This window comes from Paramormyrops kingsleyae, chromosome 10 (assembly GCF_048594095.1).
Source record: "Paramormyrops kingsleyae isolate MSU_618 chromosome 10, PKINGS_0.4, whole genome shotgun sequence".
In the NCBI taxonomy this organism is placed as follows: domain Eukaryota; kingdom Metazoa; phylum Chordata; class Actinopteri; order Osteoglossiformes; family Mormyridae; genus Paramormyrops; species Paramormyrops kingsleyae.
The window spans coordinates 6,342,932-6,369,913 of record NC_132806.1 but is presented as its reverse complement, the minus strand read 5'-3'; the positions used below and the strand labels follow the sequence as shown (position 1 = coordinate 6,369,913).

Here is a 26,982-nt window from a genome sequence, read left to right as displayed (position 1 = left end):
ACGACCACATCCTGAGGGAAAGTGTGTGACAGAAAACAAAAAACAATTAGAGAGAAGGATGGAAGGCGAGAGGGAGGGGAAGTACTACAGAGAAAAAAAAAACAGTGTTATTCTGTTGTGGTTGTTATTCATTGCTTCCGGCTTTTATTTTTACCCTTTGTGTCTGTTTCCATATATCATCGCTTAGTACACTAGAACTGACAGATGTCCCGTCAATAAAGTTCATTTCGAATTTCATTGGGTAACAGAGGAAGTAATATATCCATCCATCTTCTGACCACTTATTCCAGTCACAGTCCTGGGAGGCCAGGAGCCTCTCAGACCGCACAGCGTACTAGGGTCCCATGATGGAGTCTTTCATGGGGCACATTCATATATAAGTATGATTCAGAGATGGCAATGAGCCTAACTGCTTGTCATAGGACGATGGGAGAAAATCTACACATACAGTACAGAGGTGAGATCAGAACCAATAACCCAGAAGGTGTGAGGCACCAATGCAACCCACTGAGCCTTCCACACCAGAGCAAGACTATGGGAGGGAACAAGTTAGAGTAGGTGAAGAAAAGACACAAACATATATATCTATAAATTTATAGTTTGCAGAATCCTGTCAAAATATGCAAAGAATGTCCCGAAGTCAATCTTCATGAAAATAAATTGCTCTGGCAAACATAAAATTAATCTTGTCAAGGCAACAATAAAGCCTCTGAACCAGAATTTAAATGAAGGAGAGAGTGGTGTTTTGCTGTTATTGCAGTCATTAATTTATTTAGGATTCCATTTCACTTCATTACTTAATTAATTGCAATCAATATGGGGCCAGTTGATGTGTGTTTCCATGCTACTGGACTCATTCTGGCGATGCTGTTAATTATAACGGCACCAATAGAGAGTTATTGAACTGAACTGAACATTAAGTGAACCAATATGATGCCTGCATGCGAGACTGAATGGATCAGGGAATGAATGAATGAGAGAATGAATGGCTGAGAGTGAGAGACCGAAGGAGTAATGGGTGGAACTGAATGAATCAGAGTGCGCGGGAGTGAATGTGTGGAAAACAGAATTCATGAATGAGAGAAGGAAGTGAGGAAGTGAATGAGGGAGACAGTAAGGGAGAGAAGTGAGTGAAGGAATGTGTGAAGGAGTGAAAAAGTGAAAGCAAAAGAACAAGTGAGAGATTAGTGCTATTCCCTCTAGAATACTTGTCTGGCACAGGGCAGACTCACACTTGATGGGTCTGAGCAGAATCACTGCCATTATACTCACACATGGGGCATTTTCTTAGATTTCTGTAACAGGGCGCAATTTAGTCATTAGGAGAAATCATCTGCATCAACAGCACTGAAACTGGAGGAACTGTGAATCTAATTGGACGAATGAAGTAGAGCCTGAGCGGGCTCTCCATCTGCAGCCTTTGGCTCTATACTTTGTATGTATCACAAAGTGGACTCCATTCTGCTGTTGATATGCTGACAAGCTCCACTGTCGAGGGGAGCGAGAGAGACAGGGGAAGAGTGGGGGGGCTGTGTGATACTACGGGTTGCCTCTAATGACAGAGATAGAAATAAAGAGGTAGATTTATCTGATTAGAGGAAAACAGGTAGAAAGGAAAGGTTAAAACAATATTTTTACAACCTTAAAGTGGTATTTTTTCAATCCAGGGTACCATTAACTCAGCATTGCTGAGAGATACAGCATCGTGTGCATGTAAATCTAAATGATATCCATCTGCCCCCCCCCACCCCACCAACATGATTCCCCTGGTCTTTTATGACAGAAGCAGTGCTAATCTTAGCGGTTTAGCATGTAATCTACCTCATTTTGGGGGACAATATTTTCTCTCAGTCTTACAGAAAGGATCGCTTAATCCTATTAAAAGGCAAAAAATGTGTCTTTTAATCACCTAGATTACGCCTTAAATCTGCGCCTTCCTCGGCGAGCCCAAGATGCTAGAATTTGGAGATATACAAAGCGTTTTCCCGGAAGTCGCGCCTAAGCGGCCTCCGAATACGAGGGGGCTTGCCTGCCAGGTTGTTAACAGGCGGTAACCCTTCACATTCCTCACAATAAGAGCAGGATTAGCAGAGACACCTGGAAATAAAAAGGATGGAAACACCATCTAAGGCAGCAAATGATCAATGATCTTCCTGCCACAGCCTTTTGACAACCTTTGAACCCTGAACTTTGTGTTGTGGGGCACCACTGAGCACTTCTGTGAACTGCAGTACTTACCGTGCCAGGCATGTATGCACAGAGACCAAAGTCACCTTGGTTTAGGCCTCCAATTCGCATTTATTAATCATCCAATCATGACTAGACCTAAAGTCATGCATATTAAGCATGCAGTCGTCCTGTGGACACCTAAAGTCAAGCCTCTCCGTGTTCCCGATTCTCCATGAATCTAAGCCCAGAACTACATGTTAATGAGTCTAGATGAATCCAAAGTCAAAACTGCATCTTAACCAGTCAAGATGGATCTGTGCTCAGAATGACATGTAAATAGCACTGTTCTGCCACCGAGCTGAGCCAAGGATTCCGTGGGCTGGGAGAGTCCTGTTTATTTGTCTCACTCCTTTTCAGACCGCAGTGAGAAAGCTGGATGGAGAGCACGGTTGACTGTAGGGTGACAATAAAACAAAACTGAGAATAAATCTGCAGTATTGCTGGATTAATATAGGTAAACAGAAAATGGTAATTATCCCTAGTCCCAAAGTAAACCCTAAATGTATTTTAGCAGTAATTTGTGTGTGTGTTTGTGTGTGTAATTTATATTTATATTTGTGTATATCTATTGCAGCCTTGTACTGGATAGGCAGTTGGAAGGTAGATAGATGGGTGTAATTATTGAACTGTTTAAATGAAAACTGTGAGCAATGCTAACACTCTATTCAAAACCGACATTAAACGTAGCTTAATGCAGAATCAGTCAAGCGAAAAAAAGCCAACTGTTAAGTATATCTTCAATTAAAACAGGGCGTCTTGCGGCGAGGCGTCCCAGTGCCATTGTCGAAGTGTACCGATACGCGACATTACACGAATGCGTGCATAGACGCCAACTACTCCCATTACTGGCCACATAAAAGTCAAAAAAGCTTGTTATCACGGTTGTCTTCGACAGAAAGCATGACCAAAGTGCATGTGGATGGTTCAGAGGTATTATATTGAATAAAGAAGAAAGATCCAGCAGACATGCTGCACATTTGAAGTGCGGGGCTCCTGGACAGGTGTCCGATAAGGCTGATAAGTCTGCTTTAATCCCTAGAGAGTTTTACTGGAAATGGCTTTTCCAATGGGGATATTTTTTTAACTGGCTCAGTAAAATAAAAAATAAAAATAAAAGATTGTTTTGCTGAATTAAGCGGCGTCATGTCCACAGTTCAGTGACAGTCTCTGCCGCGACAGCTCCAGATGCTGAGCGGGATGGGAGAAACTTCATGGGTCGCTCTGGTTCACAAACAGTTTTTTAATGATAGAACTGCTTTCAGCTTGGCATGCTATTGCTAAAATATCAACAACTATAATGCATTAAAAAGTATGTGTTAAACAAGGAGCTTCACCAGAGAATTATGAAAAGGGGGCCTTTAATAAGCGGACAGATTTTAATGAAAATGAATAAGGACACAGTATTTCAAGTAATTTAGGCATATTGTACATTTATTTCAGGGAAGGGGGATAAAGAATATTTTAGGGGGCTAAAGCCCCCCTAAGACAAGCCTAGGGGCATCACTATATTAACACTAGATTTATTACTGTTCCAGGTGGCAGAGGCCACAAAGCTGCGGTGCACCATGAACAGGATGCCCATCAATCACACACATGGTCACACACACACAGGCTGTTCACATACTGTAGGCATTTTAGAGACACCAATTAATCTAACTGCATATTTTTGGAATGTGGGAAGATGCTGGAAATCCATACAATATTCAAACTCCACACACAGAATGGATCCAAACTACCAGCCCTGTAAATGTGAGGCACATTACATCCATTCATCCGTCCGTCCATCCATCCACCCAATTTCTGTACAATCTACCCAGGTACTCCACATTACAGTCTATGTTAATCTAAACCCAGGTACTCTGTTTTACCATCTATGTTAGTGTAAACCCAACCCCTTTTCTATCTAATAGACATAATCTGATATAATCTCACCTACTGGAAAAGATAAACAAATTCCAACAACTTTCCCTGCAGTGTTGCAGCTCCTTCACTTGCTTACCTCTCTCTGCCCCCCCCCCCCCCCCTCTGATCTCTGGGGTTGCTCAGTGCGGCTGGCCCGGCGGGGGAGCGAGGGGAGAGGAAGGGAGGCCTAATTTGCATTCACAACCACAAGCTGCCTCAGCTACAGGCCGCATTGAAGAGACAGCCTTTTGAGCACGGAGAGAGGGAGAGAAAGTGAGAGAGGGAGAGAGAATGGAAAAAATGAGAGGGAAGGTGTTCCTGAGAGAGAGACACCAGAGAAAGGGGACGAGAGTGAGGGATGATAAAAAGAAAAATGACAAGGAAATTGGGTGTGGAAAGTGGGGTATATGGAAGAAAAAATTAAAAGGAAGGGGCCAGTTTCTAGAGAGGAAGTGTGTGTGTGTGTGGGGGGGGTGCCTCTAACACAAAAATCCCCCCTAGTCTTCTCAAATTAGACAATATGGTTTCAACCTTTCTTTGTTTGTCTTCTCACTAAAGCCCAGGAAAAAAGTGCAGAACATGTTAGTACATGAGCAGAAATAATTGTTTCATTCACCCTTATGGTCTTGTTTGAATTACGACCTTAATTATTGCAGCAAAGTAAATGAATCTGGGCTGACTAAATGCACTAATTGCACCAAAACTAATAAAAGCCGGCGTGTTTCCTATCATTGATGTGCTGCAGTTGGACGATAACGTGGAGGGTCACAAAGCCAAAAGCGCCAACATAAAGGGTCACAAAGACAAAAGCGCCAATGTGGACGGCCATGGAGCCGACAGCACCAACATGGAGGGCCATGGAGCCGAGAGTGTCAACGTGGAGGGCTATGGAACCAATAGCATCAATGTGAAGGGCCATGGAGCTGAAAGCGCCAGCGTGAAGGGCCATGGAGTTGAAACTACCAATGTAAAGCGCCAAAGAGCCGACCATGCCAACGTGGAGGGCCACAGAGTTGACCTCACCAACGTGGAGGGCCACAGAGTTGACCTCACCAACGTGGAGGGCCACAGAGTTGACCTCACCAACATGGAGGGCCACAGAGTTGACCTCACCAACATGGAGGGCCACAGAGTTGATCTCACCATAGTGGAGAGCCAAAAAGCTGAATGCACAAACATGGAGGCCCACAAAGCCAATGGAGCCAATGCCAGCCAACTTGCTCACATTACCATACCATGAACTTAAAAGCCAAGACAAGCTAAAAAAGGGCAGAGAGGCTCATTCCACCTAGTTACTTTTGTCATCAAATAGGCAGTGGATCACATGCTGCTTAGACATTGACTAAGGATTTCAAAGAAGCTCAAACCTCAAATGGGGATATGATGTTAGACCCTAGATTGGTACCGGAAGTACAATGGCTCCCACAGAATGAAACACTCGGCCGTACAAATGGATAAAAATTCATACTGCCTTGGATAAAAGCCTTAGCTAAGGATCCTTGTAGTAATGATTATAATAATAATGCAGCTTTCAGGAATAAGAATGAGAAAGACCCTCACATGTAGAAAGTGAGGGATGAAGTGAGGGATGAGAGAGATAACAGGGCAAGGAGGCAGGTGGCGCCGCGGGCGCTGAAGGACAGGGGACAGTACGGCACAGCAAGCATACAACACTGGGGAGGCCTCAGGTCCATGTCCCTTGTGCACATGCACACATGCACACACACGCACACATGCACACACACGCACACATGCACGCACACATGCACACAGAGGCTCTGTCAGTTCTGCTATAAATAGACCTGAGCTGAGCTACTGCTAATTCCCTCATTCAGAGTCTGCTGGTGATGGGTGGGGGTGGAGGGGACTTTGACACTCATGCTGACAGGAACATGCAGGAGAAGCTGGAGCGTTGTCAGGGCAACCCAGCCACACACCCCCCATCCTATGCTAGTCCCCTCCCTCCCCTTTTAATCCACTCACAGTCACATGCATTGCCATGGTGACAGTCCCCCCCGTCACTAGCTCCTTTCGGGGGTGACAACAGTACCTCAATTCTTCCCTTACACTCCTGAATTCCAGTCTCCTCAGCACAGACCTGAGAGACTTTGTAATAATACTACGTCCCTTCAGGGGATTCGTGTGATGCCAAGGGTAGGGGGGCTAAACGGACATTGATCTTATTAAATACCCCCCCCCCCCCCCATCTCGTCTGGAGCGGCGTCTTCGTCAGCCGAGCCCAGAGAATTGCAGCCAATCGATGGCCTGCCGAGCCCGGGGACATCTGGCCCGGCCGGGGGGCCCTGAGAGTGACGCAGACAGATGCCGCCTTTGTCTTCCTAGGCATGGCAGGCACCACTTCATATGCGATCGTGTACCATGACGCAACAGTCAGCACTCTTACGGTGCCACCCCAATAAAGTATCTACCAGACCAAAGATGGTATGACCATTTGGGAGGTTTTCTCTGGTGTCAAAGTCTATCGCCTCTTTTTTTTCCTGTAAACGAGAGATAACGGGGTGGCGGAGCTGAGCAAGAGTGTGAGTTATTGAGCCACTTATGAGGTGCATTGGGGGGGTAAGAGGCAGGAAGCAGTAGGTAAGCTAGCAGCACACCCTGCTATCCTGCCCTGAGACAGGCCACACACCCTGTGCTGCACACCCCGCCATCCTGCCCTGAGACAGGCCACACACCCTGTGCTGCACACCCCGCCATCCTGCCCTGAGACAGGCCACACACCCTGTGCTGCACACCCCGCCATCCTGCCCTGAGACAGGCCACACACCCTGTGCTGCACACCCCGCCATCCTGCCCTGAGACAGGCCACACACCCTGTGCTGCACACCCCGCCGTCCTGCCCTGAGACAGGCCACACACCCTGTGCTGCACACCCCGCTGTCCTGCCCTGAGACAGGCCACACACCCTGTGCTGCACACCCCGCTGTCCTGCCCTGAGACAGGCCACACACCCTGTGCTGCACACCCCGCTGTCCTGCCCTGAGACAGGCCACACACCCTGTGCTGCACACCCCGCTATCCTGCCCTGAGACAGGCCACACACACCAGTGTTTCCCCTACCATTATATTAGGGGGGCTCCCCGCCACCCCCAACAGCACCTCCCGCCCCCCCTTGAAGGTCAAGTTAATTTTAATTTCATTTTATTTTCTATATAGCACTAGATCACAACAGAAGTCATTTAACGTTACCTTTCCTATAGAACAGGTCTATACATTGTCCTTTTAAATAAATAGCCTAATGTTATTTATCTTATTTACACAACAGCTTAACATTTTTGTCTCTACAAGGTTGCGTGTTTACAATTCTCCTCTGCTCTCTGTATCGCAAATGGCGGAGTTCCGCCCCAATGCGCGCGCACAGACACATGCGCGTGCACACAGGTGAGCACACTCCCACCAACAGGCAGAGAGCGCGTGTCGGAAAATATGTCGCGTCAACCACCTGAAAAGCAGGGTAATAAATACGTTTCACAATGGGATTTTCTGCTTTAAACTATAACTATTTTAAGCTATCAGCTATCACTTTTAATAGTGATATCACAGCTATCGCTATCGCCCCAACCGGTCAACAGAAAATGCCATCACCACCACCCTACATCTGGCCCTCACCCACCTGGAAAATAAGGACACATATGTACGAATGCTGTTCATAGATTTCAGTTCAGCATTCAACACAATCATTCCTCAGCACCTGATTGGAAAGCTGAGCCTGCTGGGCCTGAACATCTCCCTCTGAAACTGGATCCTGGACTTTTTGACTGAGAGACCTCAGTCAGTCCAGATCGGAAACTGCGTCTCCAACACCACCACACTGAGCACTGGAGCCCCCCAGGGCTGTGTGCTCAGCCCACTGCTGTTCACTCTGCTGACTCACGACTGTGCAGCAATGCACAGCTCGAACCATGTCATCAAGTTCGCCGATGACACTACTGTGGTGGGTCTCATCAGCAAGAACAATGAGTCAGCATACAGAGAGGAGGTGCAATAGCTAATGGACTGGTGTAAAGTCAACAATCTGTCTCTGAATGTGGACAAAACAAAAGAGATGATTGTCGACTTCAGGAGAGCACGGAGCGATCACTGTCTACTGAATATCAATGGATCTTCTGTGGAGGTCGTCAAGAGCACCAAATTCCTTGGTGTTCACCTGGCAGAGAACCTCTCCTGGTCTCTCAACACCAGCTCCTTAACCAGGAAAGCACAGCAGCGTCTCTACTTTCTGCAAAAGCTGAGGAAAGCCCATCTCCCACCACCCATTCTCACCACCTTCTACAGAGGGACTATCAAGAGCATCCTGAACAGCTGCATCACTGTCTGGTATGGAAACTGCACCGTATCAGATCGCAAGACCCTCATTGGAGCCTCTCTTCCCTCTATCACAGACACCTATCACACCCGCTGCATCCACAAAGCCACCAGCATTGTGGACCCCACACACCCCTCACACACACTCTTCACCCACCTGCCTTCTGGCAAGAGGTACCGGAGTATTCGGGCCCTCACTGCCAGACTGTGCAACAGCTTCTTCCCCCAAGCCGTCAGACTTCTGAAAAATCAGAGACTGGACGGATACACACACACCCCTTACACAGTCCACTACCTCAACTTTTTGCACAACCTATTGCACTGTTGCACTTTACACTTAGCCTGTCTTCCTCTCTGTATGCTGTCTTGTGTTGCAGTGTTTTTGCAATGTATATCACTTTTTGCACACTTGCACTTTATGTAGTCCAATGTCGATGTAGAACCATGCTCCTGGAGGAACGCTGTCTCGTTTCACTATGTGCTGTATTACTGTATATGGTTGAAATGACAATAAAAAGCCACTTGACTTGACTTAAGGTCAAGACAAACATCCGCAATCTGACTTTGTCAGTTGACGTCACACTCTCTATAGCCGCAGTGTCTTATGGGCTGAATCTCCACTGCTGTCATTAAAAGAGACACATGAACACCATGAATCCTGTCGGTGTCCATCTGCCACCAACCCCCCCCCCCCCCCCCCAAAAAAAGCTGTAAACCTAGGGGAAACACTGCACCTCGTGCTGCACACACCTCTGTCCTGCCCTGGGACGGGCCACACACCCTGTGCTGCACACCCCGCTATCCTGCCCTGGGACGGGTCAAACAACCTGTGCTGCACACCCCGCTATCCTGCCCTGGGACGGGTCAAACAACCTGTGCTGCACACCCCGCTATCCTGCCCTGGGATGGGTCACACACCCTGTGCTGCACACCCTGCTATCCTGCCCTGGGATGGGTCACACACCCTGTGCTGCACACCCCGCTGTCCTGCCCTGGGATGGGTCAAACAACCTGTGCTGCACACCCGGCTGTCCTGCCCTGGGACGGGTCAAACACCCTGTGCTGCACACCCCGCTGTCCTGCCCTGGGACTGGTCACACACCCTGTGCTGCACACCCCGCTGTCCTCCCCTGGGATGGGTCAAACAACCTGTGCTGCACACCCGGCTGTCCTGCCCTGGGACGGGTCACACACACTGTGCTGCACACCCCGCTGTCCTGCCCTGGGACTGGTCACACACCCTGTGCTGCACACCCCGCTGTTCTACCCTGGGATGGGTCACACACCCTGTGCTGCAGTCACATTCAGCCATACTGGTTAAAAAAAACACTCAGCTGAGGAGCAGAAGGACATTTAAATCCTACGCTGCAGGTGACAGATGAGCCTTCTACTAACATCCTATAAATTTTTTGAGAACATTCCAGAAATGTCCGTGTTGCCCAGAGCGTGACCAAAGTGCTCCGAACATCCCCCACTGGCCAGTGCACCTCCAGCAGGACACATCTCCACACCCTCGGCAGGACGGGCACCAGGAAAGGGACCCAGCTTCTCCAGACACGCCGTTTAATTTAGGATAAGGTGGATTCACATCGGCATGTCCCAGATTCACTTACCGCCCTTAATGCAGCAAAAAGATTGGAGTCTTCTTAAAAGGTGGCAACATTAAAAAAAGGGGGTCATTTAAATAAATTTTATCTGAGAAGACAGGACCAGGAGGATGATCTGAGGACAAAGAGTTGCGGGTAATGTAAGAATTTCAGCATAGTTAACATGGAGACATGAGTGAATCTCGGGAGGAGGAAGAGCGTGAGGAAGGAGGACAGGCAGATGAAGTATTGAGAAACAGCCACGGATCATCCTGGCGAAAAGCGTCCCTACTGGGTAGTGCGAAGTAGGAGCCTAGAGAACTGGAGAGGGACATTAGCTGGGGGCTGGAAGTGGGCTGCCAGTAAGCAGATATGGCCAGACCACCAGGCAACAAAGCGAGAAGAAAAGAGCATTGCGTAACTATCTCAGCGGAAAATAAAAAACGGTGCTATCACATTCCTGGGACGAGAACATCATGGAAACGAGACAAAAGAGATGGATCCTCAGCAATCTCCAATAAAATCCCTCAGTGGCTGTGTGATTGGCCCAGATGGCAGCATCATGGCTGACCTTCTAAGAGTTCCATGCAGCAGGTGTCTGGAAAAACTGGTGGGAGTGCGGTGAGGCCGCGGTCATCCAGAACGTCCTGCCGGATGACAGCGGGGCCAGTTCCGCGGTAGATATGCACAAAAACGCTTTTTTTGCTGCATGCTACCTGTTACCATGGATGCTTTGCGTGAACATGGCTCCGGCAGCCATGGCAACAGAGACGGGACAAAAACAGGTCAAACGTCATGCCATATGTTTCCAGAAGGTTCTGCAGTCATCAGCAGGAAATAGAGCGCAGTCTGGCGAAGGCGTGTCAAGATACTGGTCCCGGTACAAGTAGCCCCTTGATAAGCTACCCACACAATCACAAATGTCAGAGTTCAAGTCTACATACACTTTCTGATTAAGTCTCTCAGATTTAATTGGCTTGTGAAACCATTTCTTTACCATAAAAGCCTGATGGGCAATTAGCGAGGGAAGAAAGACAAAAGCCATAAATAGATTATCTGAGACAATCCCGGAGCACACACCTGCATCATCCTGCTGCACAAAAATAGAAAGAAAACAGTAAAGTCACTCTAGTCAGTGATAAAAAAGGAGGGGGTTATGGATAATTTCCAGGCAGTACTCAGTGGTGTTTCAAAGAACAGAACAGATGCAGCGTCCTGCTCCCACCCACCCACTCATGCTATGAGGACAACCTTTTCCTCGTGAAGAACTAAGAACACTAGCGAGGCTTTTAAAGGACCAGACCCTCCTTGAGATGGAGGATCCCAGAGCTGTCTTAAAAGGTTCTTATACCCTGCCCGCAACACATGCCCCTTCCACAATCAGATGCCCCACCCACCACCAGATGCCCCGCCCACCTTCACTCCCTACCCATCGAATAAAGACACACCACCACTGTCTAGCCCCTTCACTCCCCCCCGCCCCCCATACAACTCGTGCAGGACTCACCGTCCTCTGTGGGGACGTAGATATTCAGGTAGAGACAGTCCTCGCTCTGGTTCTGGATGTACCCGGCCACGATGTCCAGGTTGTCGGTGAACCAGACGGGAAGCATGATCTCCGGCAGCACACCATGGATATTCTGTGGACAGACGGGGGCGAACTGGGTGGCGTTGCGAACATCCTGCCAGGAGCCTGGCGCCTCAGGCGGCTGGAAACGGCGATCGCCGATGGGGGGCGTGGCGTACGGCACCCCCAGGTACTGCTCCACCGGGCCCAAAATCTCATTGTTAAGGTCCTTCTTGATGCCTCGCAGTTTCCCGTAATTGGTGGTCACCATGGGGTACTTCCCAAGGGCGTCCACTTTCTGGGCCGTGATGAGGGCCAGCCGGACTGTCAGGCCCAGCAGCCAGAGCAGGCAGGGGTTCGAACGCTGGCACCGGCGGCTCCAGGCACTCCCTGTGGCTCGCCTGCACTCTGATGGAAGTAGGAGAGACATTTCTACTGCTCCCCTTCGCCCGGCTCCTCCTTTTAGCGAGAGCAGTCGAATGGCACGTCAAGAAAAAGAAAAATGGATCCCAAAAAACAGCAAGCTGGTGAAAGGAGGGGAGCTGCCAAAATGGAGTGAAGAAGGCAAGGGACAGAGGGGGAACGGAGGGGGGAGGGGCAGGTGGGGGGGAGGGACAGGGGATAGTCAGGCCAAAATAGGTGGCAGGTGTGTGTCGTCCTCCTCAGCGCTGACAGCCAGGCGCTCTGTTACGCTCCATGCCCCTGCACTGTCCACATCGGGCCGCGATCTCCGTCTGCGCCTGACCTGCGACGATGCAAAGAGAGGAAGGGAGAAGGGTCAAGGGTGAGCAGGGACCAGCAGCTCGAGGTTCACAGCCCCAGCCATGCTGTGAAAAGCAACGGAGAGCAATAAATACAAAAACAGCTCTGCGTCAGAATGTCACTGTGTTAAAAAAAAAAAGAACTTCCTCAGGCAGGATACATAGACTGAAACTGAGCATCCACATTAAGGAAACAAGAGCAGACCCTGTAGAACTGGAACCAGCCTTTTAGTGGAATGCACCAATCTTGTTTTAATTATTGACATGTCATCTATCTGTCCATCCACCTTCCTTACCACTTACCCTGGGCCCTATGGGGGCGTGGCATGAGAAAGTCTGGATGCCAGTACATCACAGGGCACACACTTTCACACAAAGGGAAATCTTAGTACTGTAATACTCAACCACAAAACTGCATGTCTTTGTATTGTGGGATGAACCTAAATTCCTCAAGAAAGCCAAGCTCAAAATAACAGAAGGGGATCTGAACCTCCCACCCACTGTGCCACCCAAAAGCGCTACTTTGCTTTCTTGGAATGGGACTAGTTTTCTGCTGCAGTGTGAAGGAACACGTTGAGTTATCTGTTGTCTCTAAGAGGCAGATAGTCCACATTATGACAGGCTGTTCCCCACAGAGGTCAGGTGGATGGATGATGTGATGTGATTAGGAGCTGAAGCGCAGGCAAACCTCCAACCACCTTAAGCAGCGCAGCTGCCTGGCAAAGCGCACGGCAAACATATGTGTGGAGGCTACATAGAATCCCCATGGAAAAAAACATGTGTTCCGTTAGAAAAATACCAGCGCGCAACGTCTGGGAAATATGGATGACAAAATGCACAACGGTAATTAAAGCACAGGGTTCAGTCCCAGTGTGTGAAATATGACCCGCTCTCATGTGTCCACCTGCCAGCCAAAGCAGAGCAAGAGAGCAAAACGGACAGATGGAAGGAGAGAGAGCCAGGGAGCGAGAAACAGGGAGAGAAAAAAATATGAAACGTGCCCCACACTACCATTTAACTGCGTTACAATGCTTACAAAAAAAGTCTTAACAAAAGTAATGCTCACCATTACAATTACTGTAGTCCAAACATGCTGGCCTGGTAAATGAGTAAATCTTGAATGACCATAGTGTATTGTGTGAGCTGGTGTGTCTATCCTGAGATGGTCTAGCTTTCTCTCCATGGTGCACTCTGCCTTTCACCCTCTGCTTCCCAAAACCACCCAGGACAAAACAAGGAGTCAGACAGGCAGTACTGGGCAGAATTAAAAACATGTTTTTCTAGTATTTTATAGTTAAATATACAATATTTAAAATACTGTCAAGATATCAAAACAAAAAATAAACAACAGTATATGTATACATTTTTATATTTATCATTATTTTGAACGTGTTATGCTCATTTTAATTTCAAAATTCACAAATACTATGACTAGTTAATCCGCTCTTGTCCACTCAGGGTAATATCACTGTAATTGTTTGTGTTTATCCCAGATGGAGGGTGCAGACAGACTGTGAGAGAGCAGCTTAACAGGAAGTGACATTAAAAAGCTGGCCGCTGACACGGGCCGACGCGGAGCAGCCAGACAGCCCGCAGACTGCAGCCTGTGCCCACGGCGCGCTCTCAGACACGGGCGGACAGGCGCCGAGTCCGGCGCTGCGCGGAAACGCTGCTGTTGCTCGTCGACTGTCACCGCCCCGCGGACAAACGAATAAACGTCAGTTTCTTAACGCGGAGAAGTCCTCTAATTTTACACAACGCGCTCTGTCAAATGAAACTAACTGTAAACCCCGCCTGCATTTATTTATCTACTGTTTTATGTACTTTATTGTTTACACGTTATTTATTTGTCATTTAAGCACCTCCACCCTGACGGGGAGACTTCCTGAGGTTCCTGAGGTGCGCCAGCTCGCAACCGTACAGCTCTCGCGCCAGACTAGCATCCGTCTATCGGCTATTTCCGGCAATCTGACCCTGCGATCTGACTCGACCGTCGCGTTTGTAAGAGCGCGCCCCCGACGGCACGGACCGCTACCGCCCCCCTCACCCTCGAGCGAAGAAAGCAAGAAAGGGAGATCATCTCAAATGAGAGACAAACAAAAATATGTAAACAAAAAACAGCATCTATGGGAAAAATCTATTCTGCTGTTGTGCGAAGTAGCATCATACCCACAATTCATACTCAGGCTTCAATATCGCTTTAAGATTACAGTAACAAAACATGTGTTGCTTTATAATCTTTTATTTTCCACGTAACAACAAAACAGTTTTATTATGCGTGTTTTTAAAGCCCACAACGTGACCGACTGAGACAGAGACCTGGGTTTAAGTGTCATCTTACTGTTTTAAAACATTGTGTTGTAAGAACAGCCAACTCCCCAGTTACCCTGTTATGCTTTCATAAGCGGTCCCTAATCAAGGCTTTCAATATTTAAGCACTTCACTGCTTTGGCAACACCTCATTTTTTGTTACACCAGTGGGGGACATGACACACTGATTAAAGGGGGGGGGGGGGGGGGCGGTGGGCGACAGACAAGCTATCCAGAGTGGTGCTGCATTGGCCTGGGGGGGGCGGAGGGGGCTTTGAGGAGCTCTGTTGATCTCGGTTGCCATGACTCTGCCCTTTTCGTTTTCACCGTTCATCACACTCTGATAGCTTGGTGGCTGCTTACGCGATTTAATCGAAGGACAGTCCCAAGAGGCCGATGAGCGGGTGTTGGGGCGCCGGCATTTCATGGCGCCCTTCTAATTAAACCTCAGAGATGAGCCGGCTCACACTAACGGCCCTTACACAAAACGAGTCTTCTCATTAAAGTTTTATGCTGAAAAAATAATGGCGTGTGTTGGGGGTGGGGGCGCGGGGCAACAGTAATAATAGAAACTTGCCCCACAGACATGGCATCACAGGGAAGCGGCAAGAGATAAAAGGGTGGGGTAGAGTCCACACAGAGGGGGGCGTAATTAGTCACACGGCGGCCTGGCTGGGGTGGGTGAGCGGAGAGGTGAGCGTGTGGACAGTGGGAGATGTTTATCACCCTGATTAAAAACCACGGGCAAGCACCGCGGTGCATCACACGCTCTTCTCTGCCAGGACGACAGCCCCGCTCCGACCTGACAGACCTGATGACACGTAGTGGTGCTGCTGGGCCACGAGGGAACAGAGGCAAGTCACGCGACTGGATCTCCCTGTGCGTAGTGGACCAGGGAGATCCAAGCGGGGGGAGGGGGGGCAGTAAAGCGTCTCTAAGTTACGGTGCAGTAACAGACTCTTCCCGAGATTAAATGGGTAAGCCACCCCCCCCCCCTCCTCTGCCCATAAAGCCACACATCTCTGCAACAATGAATCAACATCATAAAAACGGAGAGGCCGGGCTCGTGGTGAAACGGCGCGGCAGCCATCCTGCCGTGCTGATGATACACGAGCCGCGTTAACAAGATCTCTACGTCACACCTACGCCATTCCTGATTTAAGGTCCTCTCCACCTTGAGGGCAGCTGGAAAACTGGAGCCCCCGGCACCTTTCCAAAGATGATTTCAAGGAAGACAAAAAACAACAGGAGCATAAATCCCTGCTGCGTATTGTCTAGGAAGCAGGAGTGTTTGTAATGAGGAAGCAGGAACAGGCACGCCTATGGCAAAGGCCAGTGAAGAAAGCTGGCCTGGGAGGTCTTCACCTCTGGCCTGAGAGTTGGCAGCTGGGGTCAACTGACATTTGTTATGCTATTAGCAAACCCCGACTTCAGCCTCTGTATTTGTGCCCACTGTCTACCGAAAGATGCCAGTTCCCTACTAAAAGGTCCAGCAGCAGTGCCCCGCTGGGATTGAAGCAGGACAACCTTCACGCGGAAAAAAAATGTCCAGTACGTCTGTTACCCACTGATACTACCCAAGATGTTCTGCAGCTGTTCTAGACATGCTCATGTCATTGAGAGCCCACAATGAGAGGAGATGACTGCTCATCAGGTCTGGGGCAAGGTGCCCTCGTCCAGCCCGAGCTGCGAGGCTGCTGCTCGGCATTCTGGGAGGACAGCACTGACAGGCATCAAGCAGAGGCAGATAATGCACGCCTGTCAGCTGGGTCAAAGGATGCCTGAGGAAGTTCAATGACGAGTCACTGCCGGATCTGAAATGGAGAAGAACCAGCCAGAGGAGGACATGAAGATAGGGGCAGCCCCCTTCCTTTTCTGAGTCTATGGCAGTGTGAACCCCCCCACCCCCTGCCTCACCCTTCCGTGAGACACCGGTCAATAAAAACACAAATTAAAATGCATTATTTAGCGTTTCTCATCTGCACTCCCCAGGCAGTCGGCGTGGAGTGGGGGGGGGGGGGTGGATCCCCTCTGACACGGGCCGCCGCAAGAATCATGCAAGTAGTCAGGACCGATGGCAAAAACCCGTCATGATGGAAACATTGCCCCCTATTGGCTGGCCATCACCCCCATCACAGTCTGAATGGGAAGGGGCAACTGAGACTCCTGGTGGGGGGGGGGGGTTAGGAACCACTGAAGCACAAAATTGGAAACAATGTAAGGAGAAGAGTTAAAAGCAAATATTTACAGTTCCCTAATTTACAAGGAAGCAAGGCCGCCTCTGCCGGGGGGGGGCTGAGCGGAAGGCTGCTCATTAGACGGCGTGGGCCACATTAATCATGACCTGCCGCTGGGACCGCTGGCCCCCCAGCAGGGGGCGGCGCTGGCAGTAAGAGCTTTAACCAGACCACTGGTGCTGCAGTGGAGACATAGAAGATGGGTGGTACAGGGAGGGGGGACTCTATCAACGAATATGCCTCATGTTTGAAATCCCCCCGCCCACCCCTGGCATAAATCAGCAGGATCCCGTCACTGGGTTTCCGTGGTGTCCCCGAGCGGATGACGAAGACGGCTGCACACTGGGCTGACGTCACACGCAGGGATCTCAAGGGGGGGGGTGGGCGTGACACAGTTCCGCTGCGTATCTGCGTGTTCACAGCAGGCCAGAGCAGCATGGCAGCACAGCGATTCAAAAGCAAGAGATAACATGATCCAGTGTGACACTGCATAGAGTCACTGGCCCTTCCTTAAGATTAGTGAAGGTCATTAACAAAGACTTAAAAACCCCTGTTGTGTGTAAAGGACCCTGTATCTCCCTACAGGTGCCAGTGTTGTGTTAATACATCTTCTTAGTACATGTGAATCACTATTTTTTTTAAATTTAATACAGTGCCCCAATGTCCCATAAGATTAACTGCTGGTGAAACTGCAAGGTAACTACACAGATGATCTGAATGACTGTAACATCATGGAAGCTGACAGGTGAGGTCACATGACGATGCTGTATCAAGTAGGTGTCAATCAAACTACATGCCACACTTCTCCATAGCACCTTTTTAAGCTCTGCCCTGAAGCTCATAATGTCTATCGAACTCCAAGCCATGCCTCTCCTTAGCAACGCGCCGCTAAAACCCCACCCCCAAGCGTGCTGTGTCATGCTGCCGCTGCCCTGCCCCGTCGCGTCCTCCTCTCTGTCTCAATGGGAGTCGTGCAGCTCGCTGAAGCCTGCAGACTGGGGGAACGTGTGAGATGCCGACCCACGCATTCAGCCTCAGCAGCTGCGATTTCCAGTGCCAGCTCAGTTACCAAAGGGACAGGCAGGCTCACTCTGCACTCAGGAACACAGGAGACAGCCTGCACACTTATTCGGGGGGGGGGGGGGGTGATTCTCACAGTTTTTATCCACAGACATTCAGACACTGTACCCATAAGTACAACAGCTGGCCTATAAAAACCCCAGGTCCCTGAGCATCGCCTGCCATTCATGTGGGCTGTGTTCAATAATCATGCCTCCCCACAACCCCAGAGCGTAGTTATGGGCTACAAAATCACCTCCTTTCACAGTCACATGATTTGCTCTGGGACTTAAGTGGGAACGAAGTGGTGGGGGGGGGGGGTCACAGTTCCAATGTGTTATTTATAACGTGACGATATGATCACACCAAAAATAAGTCTCTGTGTTTGATTTGGATCCCCGTCATCTCTTCTGCTGACACTCCGTTGATCAGCTGACAGTCTGACGAAGGCTCCAGGTAGACTTCTGTGGAAGGTGGGCTGTCTCAGGTGAGTGGAACGGAAGGTGGGCCATCCCAAGTTAGGTGAGAGGAAGGTGGGCCATCCCAAGTTAGGTGAGAGGAAGGTGGGCCATCCCAAGTTAGGTGAGAGGAAGGTGGGCCATCCCAAGTTAGGTGAGAGGAAGGTGGGCCATCCCAAGTTAGGTGAAAGGAAGGTGGGCCATCCCAAGTTAGGTGAGAGGAAGGTGGGCCATCCCAAGTTAGGTGAGAGGAAGGTGGACCATCCCAAGTTAGGTGAGAGGAAGGTGGGCCATCCCAAGTTAGGTGAGAGGAAGGTGGGCCATCCCAAGTTAGGTGAAAGGAAGGTGGGGCATCCCAAGGTGGGTGGAGCAGAGGGTGAGCTGTCCCAAGCAGGTGGAGTGGCGGGTGGGCCATTTTTGGGTGGGTGGAGCGGAAGATGAGCCATCCCAGGAAAATGGAACCGAATGTGGGCCGTCCCAGGCGGGTAGATGGACTGAGGAGCACAGGGCTTGATGAACACAACACAGGATCATTTGGAGACACCTGCCTCTTCCTGCATATTTAATGGAACTCATTAAGAATGAGAATTGGAGGGGCCCCGGGTACAAGGACACAGCACAGCTTGGTTTGTAATTATACCTTTGTGGGGACTCATCATTCATTTCTATGGGGAAAACGCTAATCGCGACACGACAACCTTAACCCCTACCCAGCCCTAACCTTAACCATAAGTAACCAAACCAAATACGAGACTTTTGGCATTTTTACTTTTCTGATTGCATTCGCGGATCTTTGTGGGGACCTAAAAAATGGTTTCCACAACATCAAAACACCAGCTTTTTATTACACTGTGGGGGACATTTGTGCGCGCATGTGATCTCGGTGAACTCATCCTTATCGTTAGCGCTCACTAAGGGCACAAAGGCACTTACAGTGAAATCAGCAGTCACTGTGGTGGTCAGATTTATGTGCTGTCTTGTAATGTACTTTTGCATGCATGTTTACTCATTGGCTTAATTGAAGAGCTTTTTGTTTTGTTGTTTTTACCTCCAGGTCTCTGCTAAATCCAAAGTAATGGTCAGGTGACCAAGGCACCCAGATTGATGCCTCTGAATGGAGCCCTATGCAGGCCACGCCCACTACTCTTTCAGCCAATTTCTAAACACCCCCGGCACTGAAACCTCCTGTCCGCTTGAACGTTTTCAGCTTCACAACGAAACGCATCAGGGAGCCGGGTTCATGGTGCCGGATGCTGTTTATTTATTTACACTCTTTCGTTGGACCATTCAGGCCTTTTGGACATAGCCTTACTCTGAGCTATGAAAGGCAAATCCATACAGATGTGAGTTTTAATCAAATACCAATTAGACAACCTTCCCCTTAAATATCCAGACTGTAAGTCAGTTTTGTGATGCATGATAAGGCAGCAGGCAGAGGTGATAACAGACATGCGAACAACAGCCAATCACAGAGCTTCACTTGTGCAGGCCCCTAAAGGGGCAGAACCAGCCTCTGCACTACGACTATTTAATAAGAAGAAAGATTGAACGGGTGATTTAGAGCTCGCCCGTGCCAGTGCAATCACTGGTGCTCATACCGTCTTTGTTAAGGTAACACACAAACTCCAGCTGCAGCACTGGTTTAGCCGCAATCCCCCCACCTGTGTGAAGTTTGCATGTTCGTCCCAGTAAGTAGAACGGCTAACTGGATAAAGGACTGGAAAATGTATGTATGACTTATCATGTCTGCTTTATTCAACTTTTACAGTTTAACTGTGACAAAAAGCTGAAACTACACATTCACATACTGTGGCATTTTTGCTATTAAATCAAATGTAAATTCAGACCTGAATTAATTATAATAATCATAATTAAAGTGGCTTTTTGTCTTAAATCTAACCCCCACCAGCATTCAGCAGTTACCTGCTGCTTACAGCGGCCATCTTGTGCTGATTAGATGATTACAACTCTTTCCCTGGATACCCGGAGGCCCCAGCTGACCCGCACAGGTGTGGAACAGCGGGTCTGCGTAAACCCATTTGCGCTGCTCTTGGCCGGTGTCCTTGGAGAAGACCCCTGGGAGCCACCACTAGGGGCGCTGCTCATGGAGGTGTCCAGCTGCCTGCTCAGCACAGATTATAGCGCATTTGTTACTGCCGTATTTGTTATTAATTGCACACTTAGATGTATTTTGGGTTATGCTGATGATGTACGTACCTAGCGGCCTCAGACACACTGACAAATAGATCCTCCATTATGGCTCCAGCCCATCTTTCTCTATTCAAGCTCTATATAGATTTTATTTCTTTTTTAACAGAAACTGGAAGTGGGTCAGCGACATATAAATCCATTTCCGTTTATACGCCATGGCGGGTACAGAAAATGGAAAGAGAGAGCGACAAATTCACAAATTCTCTCTTAACCTTGCTGATGTTGTGAATATTGTGAGATTCATTCCTCCAGCAAAGGCAGTAAAGACGTGACCCATCGCAGCACACACTGGAATGTGCATCTCCCACAGCTTGAGTGTGAGCGAACTGCCAGTGCAGCCCCCCCCCCCCCCAGTTCTTCCTTTAGGTTTCACAGAGATGTGGGATTAGATAAGCGGCATAAGCTTCTTATAATGGGCCCCAGTGCCTGTTTTTTTTTTTTTTTTTGGGGGGGGGGGGTCCCTCCTCACTTTTAATGGTTAAATGTTGCAGATGTACCATGTACCTTTGTGAAATATCCTTCTGTGGTATATAATGTGAACTTGGTCCAAATAAAAAATAGAAACTGGACACTGAGCGAAACAGATTTGCCAGGTAAAGGTTTTATATTTTCGTATGGTTTCTGGCGTTTCATAATGCAGTGTGACGTGCTTTGGTCATTTTTAGCTAATTGGTCAATAGCCTGCTGATCCTCTGTGCGAAGGGGCCCATCGACCCTCTGTGCCCCCCCCCCCTTTTCTGTGGGTCTCGGGGTAGCTGCACCAGCTGCACTGCCTAACTGCCTATAGTTCCGCCACTGGATTCGTCACTCTAACTGTCTCTTGTGATGCACTGCTGTTGCATGCTATTATTGAACAACTTCTCTTCTGAACTTCCAATGTTACCATGCAAACATTTTAATACAATAACTATTATCTACCCATCCATCCATCCATCCATCCATCCATCCATTTTCCATACAGAGTTGTCCTATTCAGGGTAGCTGGGGGTCCAGAGCCTATCCTGGAGGCTGTGGGTGCAAGGTAGGAAATCAGCCAGGATGGGGCGCCAACCCACCATCCCAAGGCTATTATTATTATTGTTGTCTTTGCTATTATTTGTATTAACTTACTATTTTCATTCTAATAAAAGCACCGAATATGATATTAAAAAAGAATTCAATCTTAGGTTAAAAAGAAAATATTACACAAAATCTTTATAGAAAAATTCATGGTATGACCCGATTTGTAATTTCAGTAAATCCAGCAGCATAATCCCCGGACAGAAGTGCCAGCTGCATACATTTATGCTTCCCCTTTAAATCTTAACATCCAGTCCTAATCATTGGCAGCCATCTTCATTTAAATTGTTGCTCCATATGAGATCAGGAGATGATATTTGGTTGCATCTGCGCTGACGAATGACACAGAGTCACACTCTAAACAGGGGTAGGCAACCTTATCCGCAAAGGGCAAGTATGTATGCAGGTTTTTGGGATAACCTGTAGGTCAGCTGTCCAAACCCAGGTGTGAGGACCCTTCAGCAAATCAGTCCTCTAAATTGTAATCTAATTAGGGAGTTGCAGCGAAAACCCGCATACACACCGGCCCTTTGCTCTAAAAGCTCTGTTTTCTGGACTGTGTTATTGTGACTCATGTAACAGAAGAGCGGTTACATGCCATCAAGCACCCATATATTCGTTGGCGAGAATGAAGTGTATAAATCTGCTTTCTCTATGGCTCCTTCCTCCATGATGACTCTCATCCTGCTTTCTCTATGGCTCCTTCCTCCATGATGACTCTCACCCTGCTTCCTCTATGGCTCCTTCCTCCATGATGACTCTCATCCTGCTTCCTCTATGGTTCCTTCCTCCATGATGACTCTCACCCTGCTTCCTCTATGGTTCCTTCCTCCATGATGACTCTCATCCTGCTTCCTCTATGGTTCCTTCCTCCATGATGACTCTCACCCTGCTTCCTCTATGGCTCCTTCCTCCATGATGACTCTCACCCTGCTTCCTCTAGGGCTCCTTCCTCCATGATGACTCTCACCCTGCTTCCTCTATGGCTCCTTCCTCCATGATGACTCTCACCCTGCTTCCTCTATGGCTCCTTCCTCCATGATGACTCTCACCCTGCTTCCTCTATGGCTCCTTCCTCCATGATGACTCTCACCCTGCTTCCTCTATGGCTCCTTCCTCCATGATGACTCTCACCCTGCTTCCTCTATGGCTCCTTCCTCCATGATGACTCTCACCCTGCTTTCTCTATGGCTCCTTCCTCCATGATGACTCTCACCCTGCTTCCTCTATGGCTCCTTCCTCCATGATGACTCTCACCCTGCTTCCTCTATGGCTCCTTCCTCCATGATGACTCTCACCCTGCTTTCTTCTTCTTTAGGACTTACCTTGAGTTCTATTACCCTTTGAATCCCCTCCCCCCTCCAAAAAAGTGAGCTGTACATGCACCTTAATTAAAAGCTCACTGGACACAATCCGTAATGTGGCTTTTTGAGAGAAACGTTATCCTTCAATCTCTCAGAGAGTCACATCCTGACCAAATTAGCGCATAAATAATGAAATAAGCGTTAATTGCGAGGCCTTAATTAACGTGGCTGCGTGGTTATTGCCGGCGGGTTACAGAGGCCCCGCGCACAAAGGTGGCGGGGTGCAGAGAGGTGAGAGCGCGGCCGTTCCCGGCTGGCGAGCTAATCGCCGCGGCACCGCGGGCACCGGTGCCAAGCCACCCCTTTATAATTAACTCCTCTGACCCTCACCGCTCTCTGATGGGGCAGCTTGTCAACTCTGCCAGTGTCATGCATCAGGTGTCTGTGTGGGTGTGTGTGAGTGCGAGCATGGCTGTGTGGGTGTAAGCGGTGTTAGAAGCACGCACACCCACGCACACATGCGGGCATATGGTGCGGAACGTGGCTGTTTGTTAACACCTCTGACATCCCTGACAAATTGACTCCTTTATCCAAGTAGAAGTCTCTGCGGACGAGTGACAATAGGAGATAGAGTGCAGATGGAGCGTTTCAGCGAACCTCTGGGGGGGGGGGGGGGGCAGACAGGTACCAGTGTGCTTCAGGCCTTGAGGTATGGCCTGATTTGTGACAGACGCTTAGGAGGATGCTCTGGAAAGGTGTGGCAAAGACCATATCAGATGCTACCAGCTACCAAACAACCTGTAGGAGCAACTTTCCTCACCTTGTCTCTTCACAGCGTGCCAGCCGCCACATGCGACCGTCAGATGATGGCTCCTGTAATCAACCGCATGCCCCCCGTGTGGGGCATCGTGCTAATCAACCAGAAGATATAGTGCTGCCCCCACCCAACCTGCACGTGTTCAGCCTGACGCCGCAGGGTGGAGCTGGTCTGTCGCACAGAGCCCACGTCGAACAGAACAGAACAGAACAGAACAGGCCAGGTCGGACCTCACAAAGGAGGATCATCTCCTCTCTGCTCCTCCTCCAGGGCGACGGCCGTGTGGCAGGTTGCCAGAGGGCCTCCTACTGGCCATCACAGTATATTACTGGCATTTATTAATCAATGGCTGACGGATGGTATTACTCATAGTGACTTATAATATGACACAAGATATGTCATTAATATGGCAGGATGACACCTCCCAGGATATCTGCTAATAACATGCCCCCCCCTCCTGGGACATGAGCCACATCCCCAGCCAGACTTCTTGAGGTGCTCCCCAGGTACTCTGGACCCTGGAGGGGTGGATGGTGAGCTCAGCCAGGCGCCCATCTTGGGCGTTGCCCAACGTGCCTCAACCAGCCAGGTGTGACCCCAACCAGGGCACTGCCCCCCTTCTCCGTGATGCACCAACAGTGTCCACAGGCACACGGGTGGCTGACTCAATCTACTGTTATTGTCTGATAAAAACGAGAAACTGTCCTCCATTCCTGGACACAAAACCAGTGACAAAAATAGCCTTGGATAATGAAAACACCTTCTTTGTTCATTTTGGAGCCTTGTAATCTTGCATGTCTATTTTATTCCAATAAAAGAGCTGCACAAATGTGAAGAATATGAGGGGTGTGGGTTTCATTTTGATGCAATTTTCACCTATAAAAATAAAACAGGCTGTACCTACAGGAGTGGTAATGTTTTAAAGCATGAATTATATTATTCTGGAAACAAGATATTCATTAATAACATTAATCTTTTGACATGCACATTGTTGAAAGCTAGATAACAAGGTAATAGGACAGAGCAATATACAGTAATAGCTTAAATGATATTCCCATAAGAGTTTTTCACAGGGAAAAAAAACAAAATGAATCAAGAAAGAACTCTGGTGTTCAATTTAGAGTGCAATAAAAAAGGACTGAACAGACACAGACAACGTATCAGTAAATGCGTGACCCCATCCTTTAAAATGAAAGTTAATCATGCTTTCACCATTCGACCTAAAGAGTTTGAACAAGGGTATGTGCCTGCAAGAACTTGGATTGGATTCAGGCTGAAACCGCATATTATGTTTCTAATAGCAAATCATGCATTTCATGGTTTAGCTAGTTCTGTATTCTCATGAATATTGATGACTGGCACACAATTTCAGAGGCTTTGGAAGAGTGACCTTGCTTGTGGTCTGATCACCACACAGCAGCAGCTCTGGCAGTGGGTTTGAAAGAAGCGTCGATACTCAGGTCAGAGAACTTCAATGCTAAGTGTGGAAAAAAAGTTAGAAGAGGCTTTGGGCTCCGCCCTGGACGTTCTGTGATAGCAGACAGGGTGGCTCATTCATCTTGTACAGGTGACCAAAGTAAATAAGATTATGCAAATTTAAAAATTCATAACAAGACTGAATGGATTACAAAGAAGGTTGAGGACCAAAACGAAAATAAATGATAAAGAGATCTGAGCACTATGCATCAGAACAGGTACTGAACCTCTGTTTATGAAATCCATAATGAATCAATCAAATCCATAATAGACAATCTTCCATCCATAAATATGTGTCAGTGTATTTTTAAACAGCTCCTACTGAATTTACGCCGTCATCCTTTAGACCCTGAGTAGTACACATGTGCCCGGTTTAATGCGTACAGACTGCAAGTAGACTGATGAATATTCATGTGAAGGGCGGGTGGGAAGGAATGCGTGTCAGAATCCCACACGTGTCGTGAGGTGCTGGGGGACTCTGCAGGCGCAGGACGGAGATCCCGCTGCGGTTACATAACGCCGCCGATGGCGCCACCCAGCTTGGCGGGCCGCTTCCTATGCGGCTGCTGCAGCGAGCGCGGCTTCTCGCAAAGCCACGCATATGGTGCGGCAATGTTCCTGGCAGCCGCCGAGATGAGGGGCTTTTTTCCGCCAGGACGCGGGGAACGGCGTGCGACGCGAGCCGAACAGTTGGCGAACGCGTCCTGTCTTCCATTACATCCACGGCAGTGGAAAACGCCCCCCGACCGAGCCCATCTATGTACCGATTCTACCAGTTTTCACGGAGGAATCCGCTGGCCACGTACCAAACAATGTTTCCGTTTGCGTTGTTGTGTCTGCCTGCCCATCTTTGTTTTCAGGATAAACTAAAGCGTAGTTCTCATCATAAGAAAGAAAGTATAGTAAATATGACAGAATCGGTAGTAGTAAACAGTACGATAAATATATAGTATAGTATAGCAGAATACTGGATTCCATTGATTTCATGCACAAATCACAGACGTATGCTGAAACAGTAATTCCATAACACATTATAGATAGCACTGAAATACTACATGTAGTAGAAGCCCATTCTCTCCTTGCACCTTCTTCAGATTGGTCTTCCCTGAAGATTTTTGTCCTGAAGTCATGCTACCTGTAATCTGCTGAGCTTTCTTTCTCTTTTTTTACTGCATTTACAGTAGATTGCCGGTCATTTATTCTACCTACATCCAGTTCTATTATAACATTTCTGGGGGAAAAAAGTGCTTTATTTCGTGAGGAATTCAGTCTGCATGCTCTGCTGAACACCGCTGATTGTAACCCTTGCCACGGACGTGCATGTGCAGCTGTATCGGAGTTGCTCTACATTGTGCTCTGGCGTCATGCACACCGTGTCTCCCACCCCCAGCGGGCGATGCACTGCACAGCCTTCCCGTGGAGGATCGGGGGTATTAGTGTATGGGGCACCCGAAATGATGATCCTGACCGGCGGCTGACCGTTAGGTGTCAGGCTATCCCAGCCAAATCGGCCCAGCGTGGCCGTGGTTAACTTCCCGCCCTTAATCTCCAGGCTAGCGGAGGCGGCCTGCCTGCTGCAAGAGTCTCCCTGCTGGCCTTAGCCAGTGGAACACGGCTACGGTGGATTTGCATGCGTGTCCAGCTGCTGCAAGGTTAGCGTGACCCTTTCCAAGCTAACAGCAG

At 48.7% G+C, this 26,982-nt stretch overlaps 1 protein-coding gene across 4 annotated transcripts in view; it reads right to left on the bottom strand.

Moving 5' to 3' along the window:
- Positions 1-26,982, bottom strand: part of nlgn2a (neuroligin 2a) — a 99,313-nt gene that overhangs the window by 58,656 nt on the left and 13,675 nt on the right. For all 4 annotated transcript variants that reach the window (XM_023843397.2, XM_023843400.2, XM_023843399.2 and 1 more), the window contains exon 2: positions 11,548-12,352. In XM_023843397.2, the coding sequence (XP_023699165.1) occupies positions 11,548-12,037 (490 nt within the window). In that variant the 5' untranslated portion in view covers positions 12,038-12,352. The remainder of the gene's footprint in view (positions 1-11,547; positions 12,353-26,982) is intronic.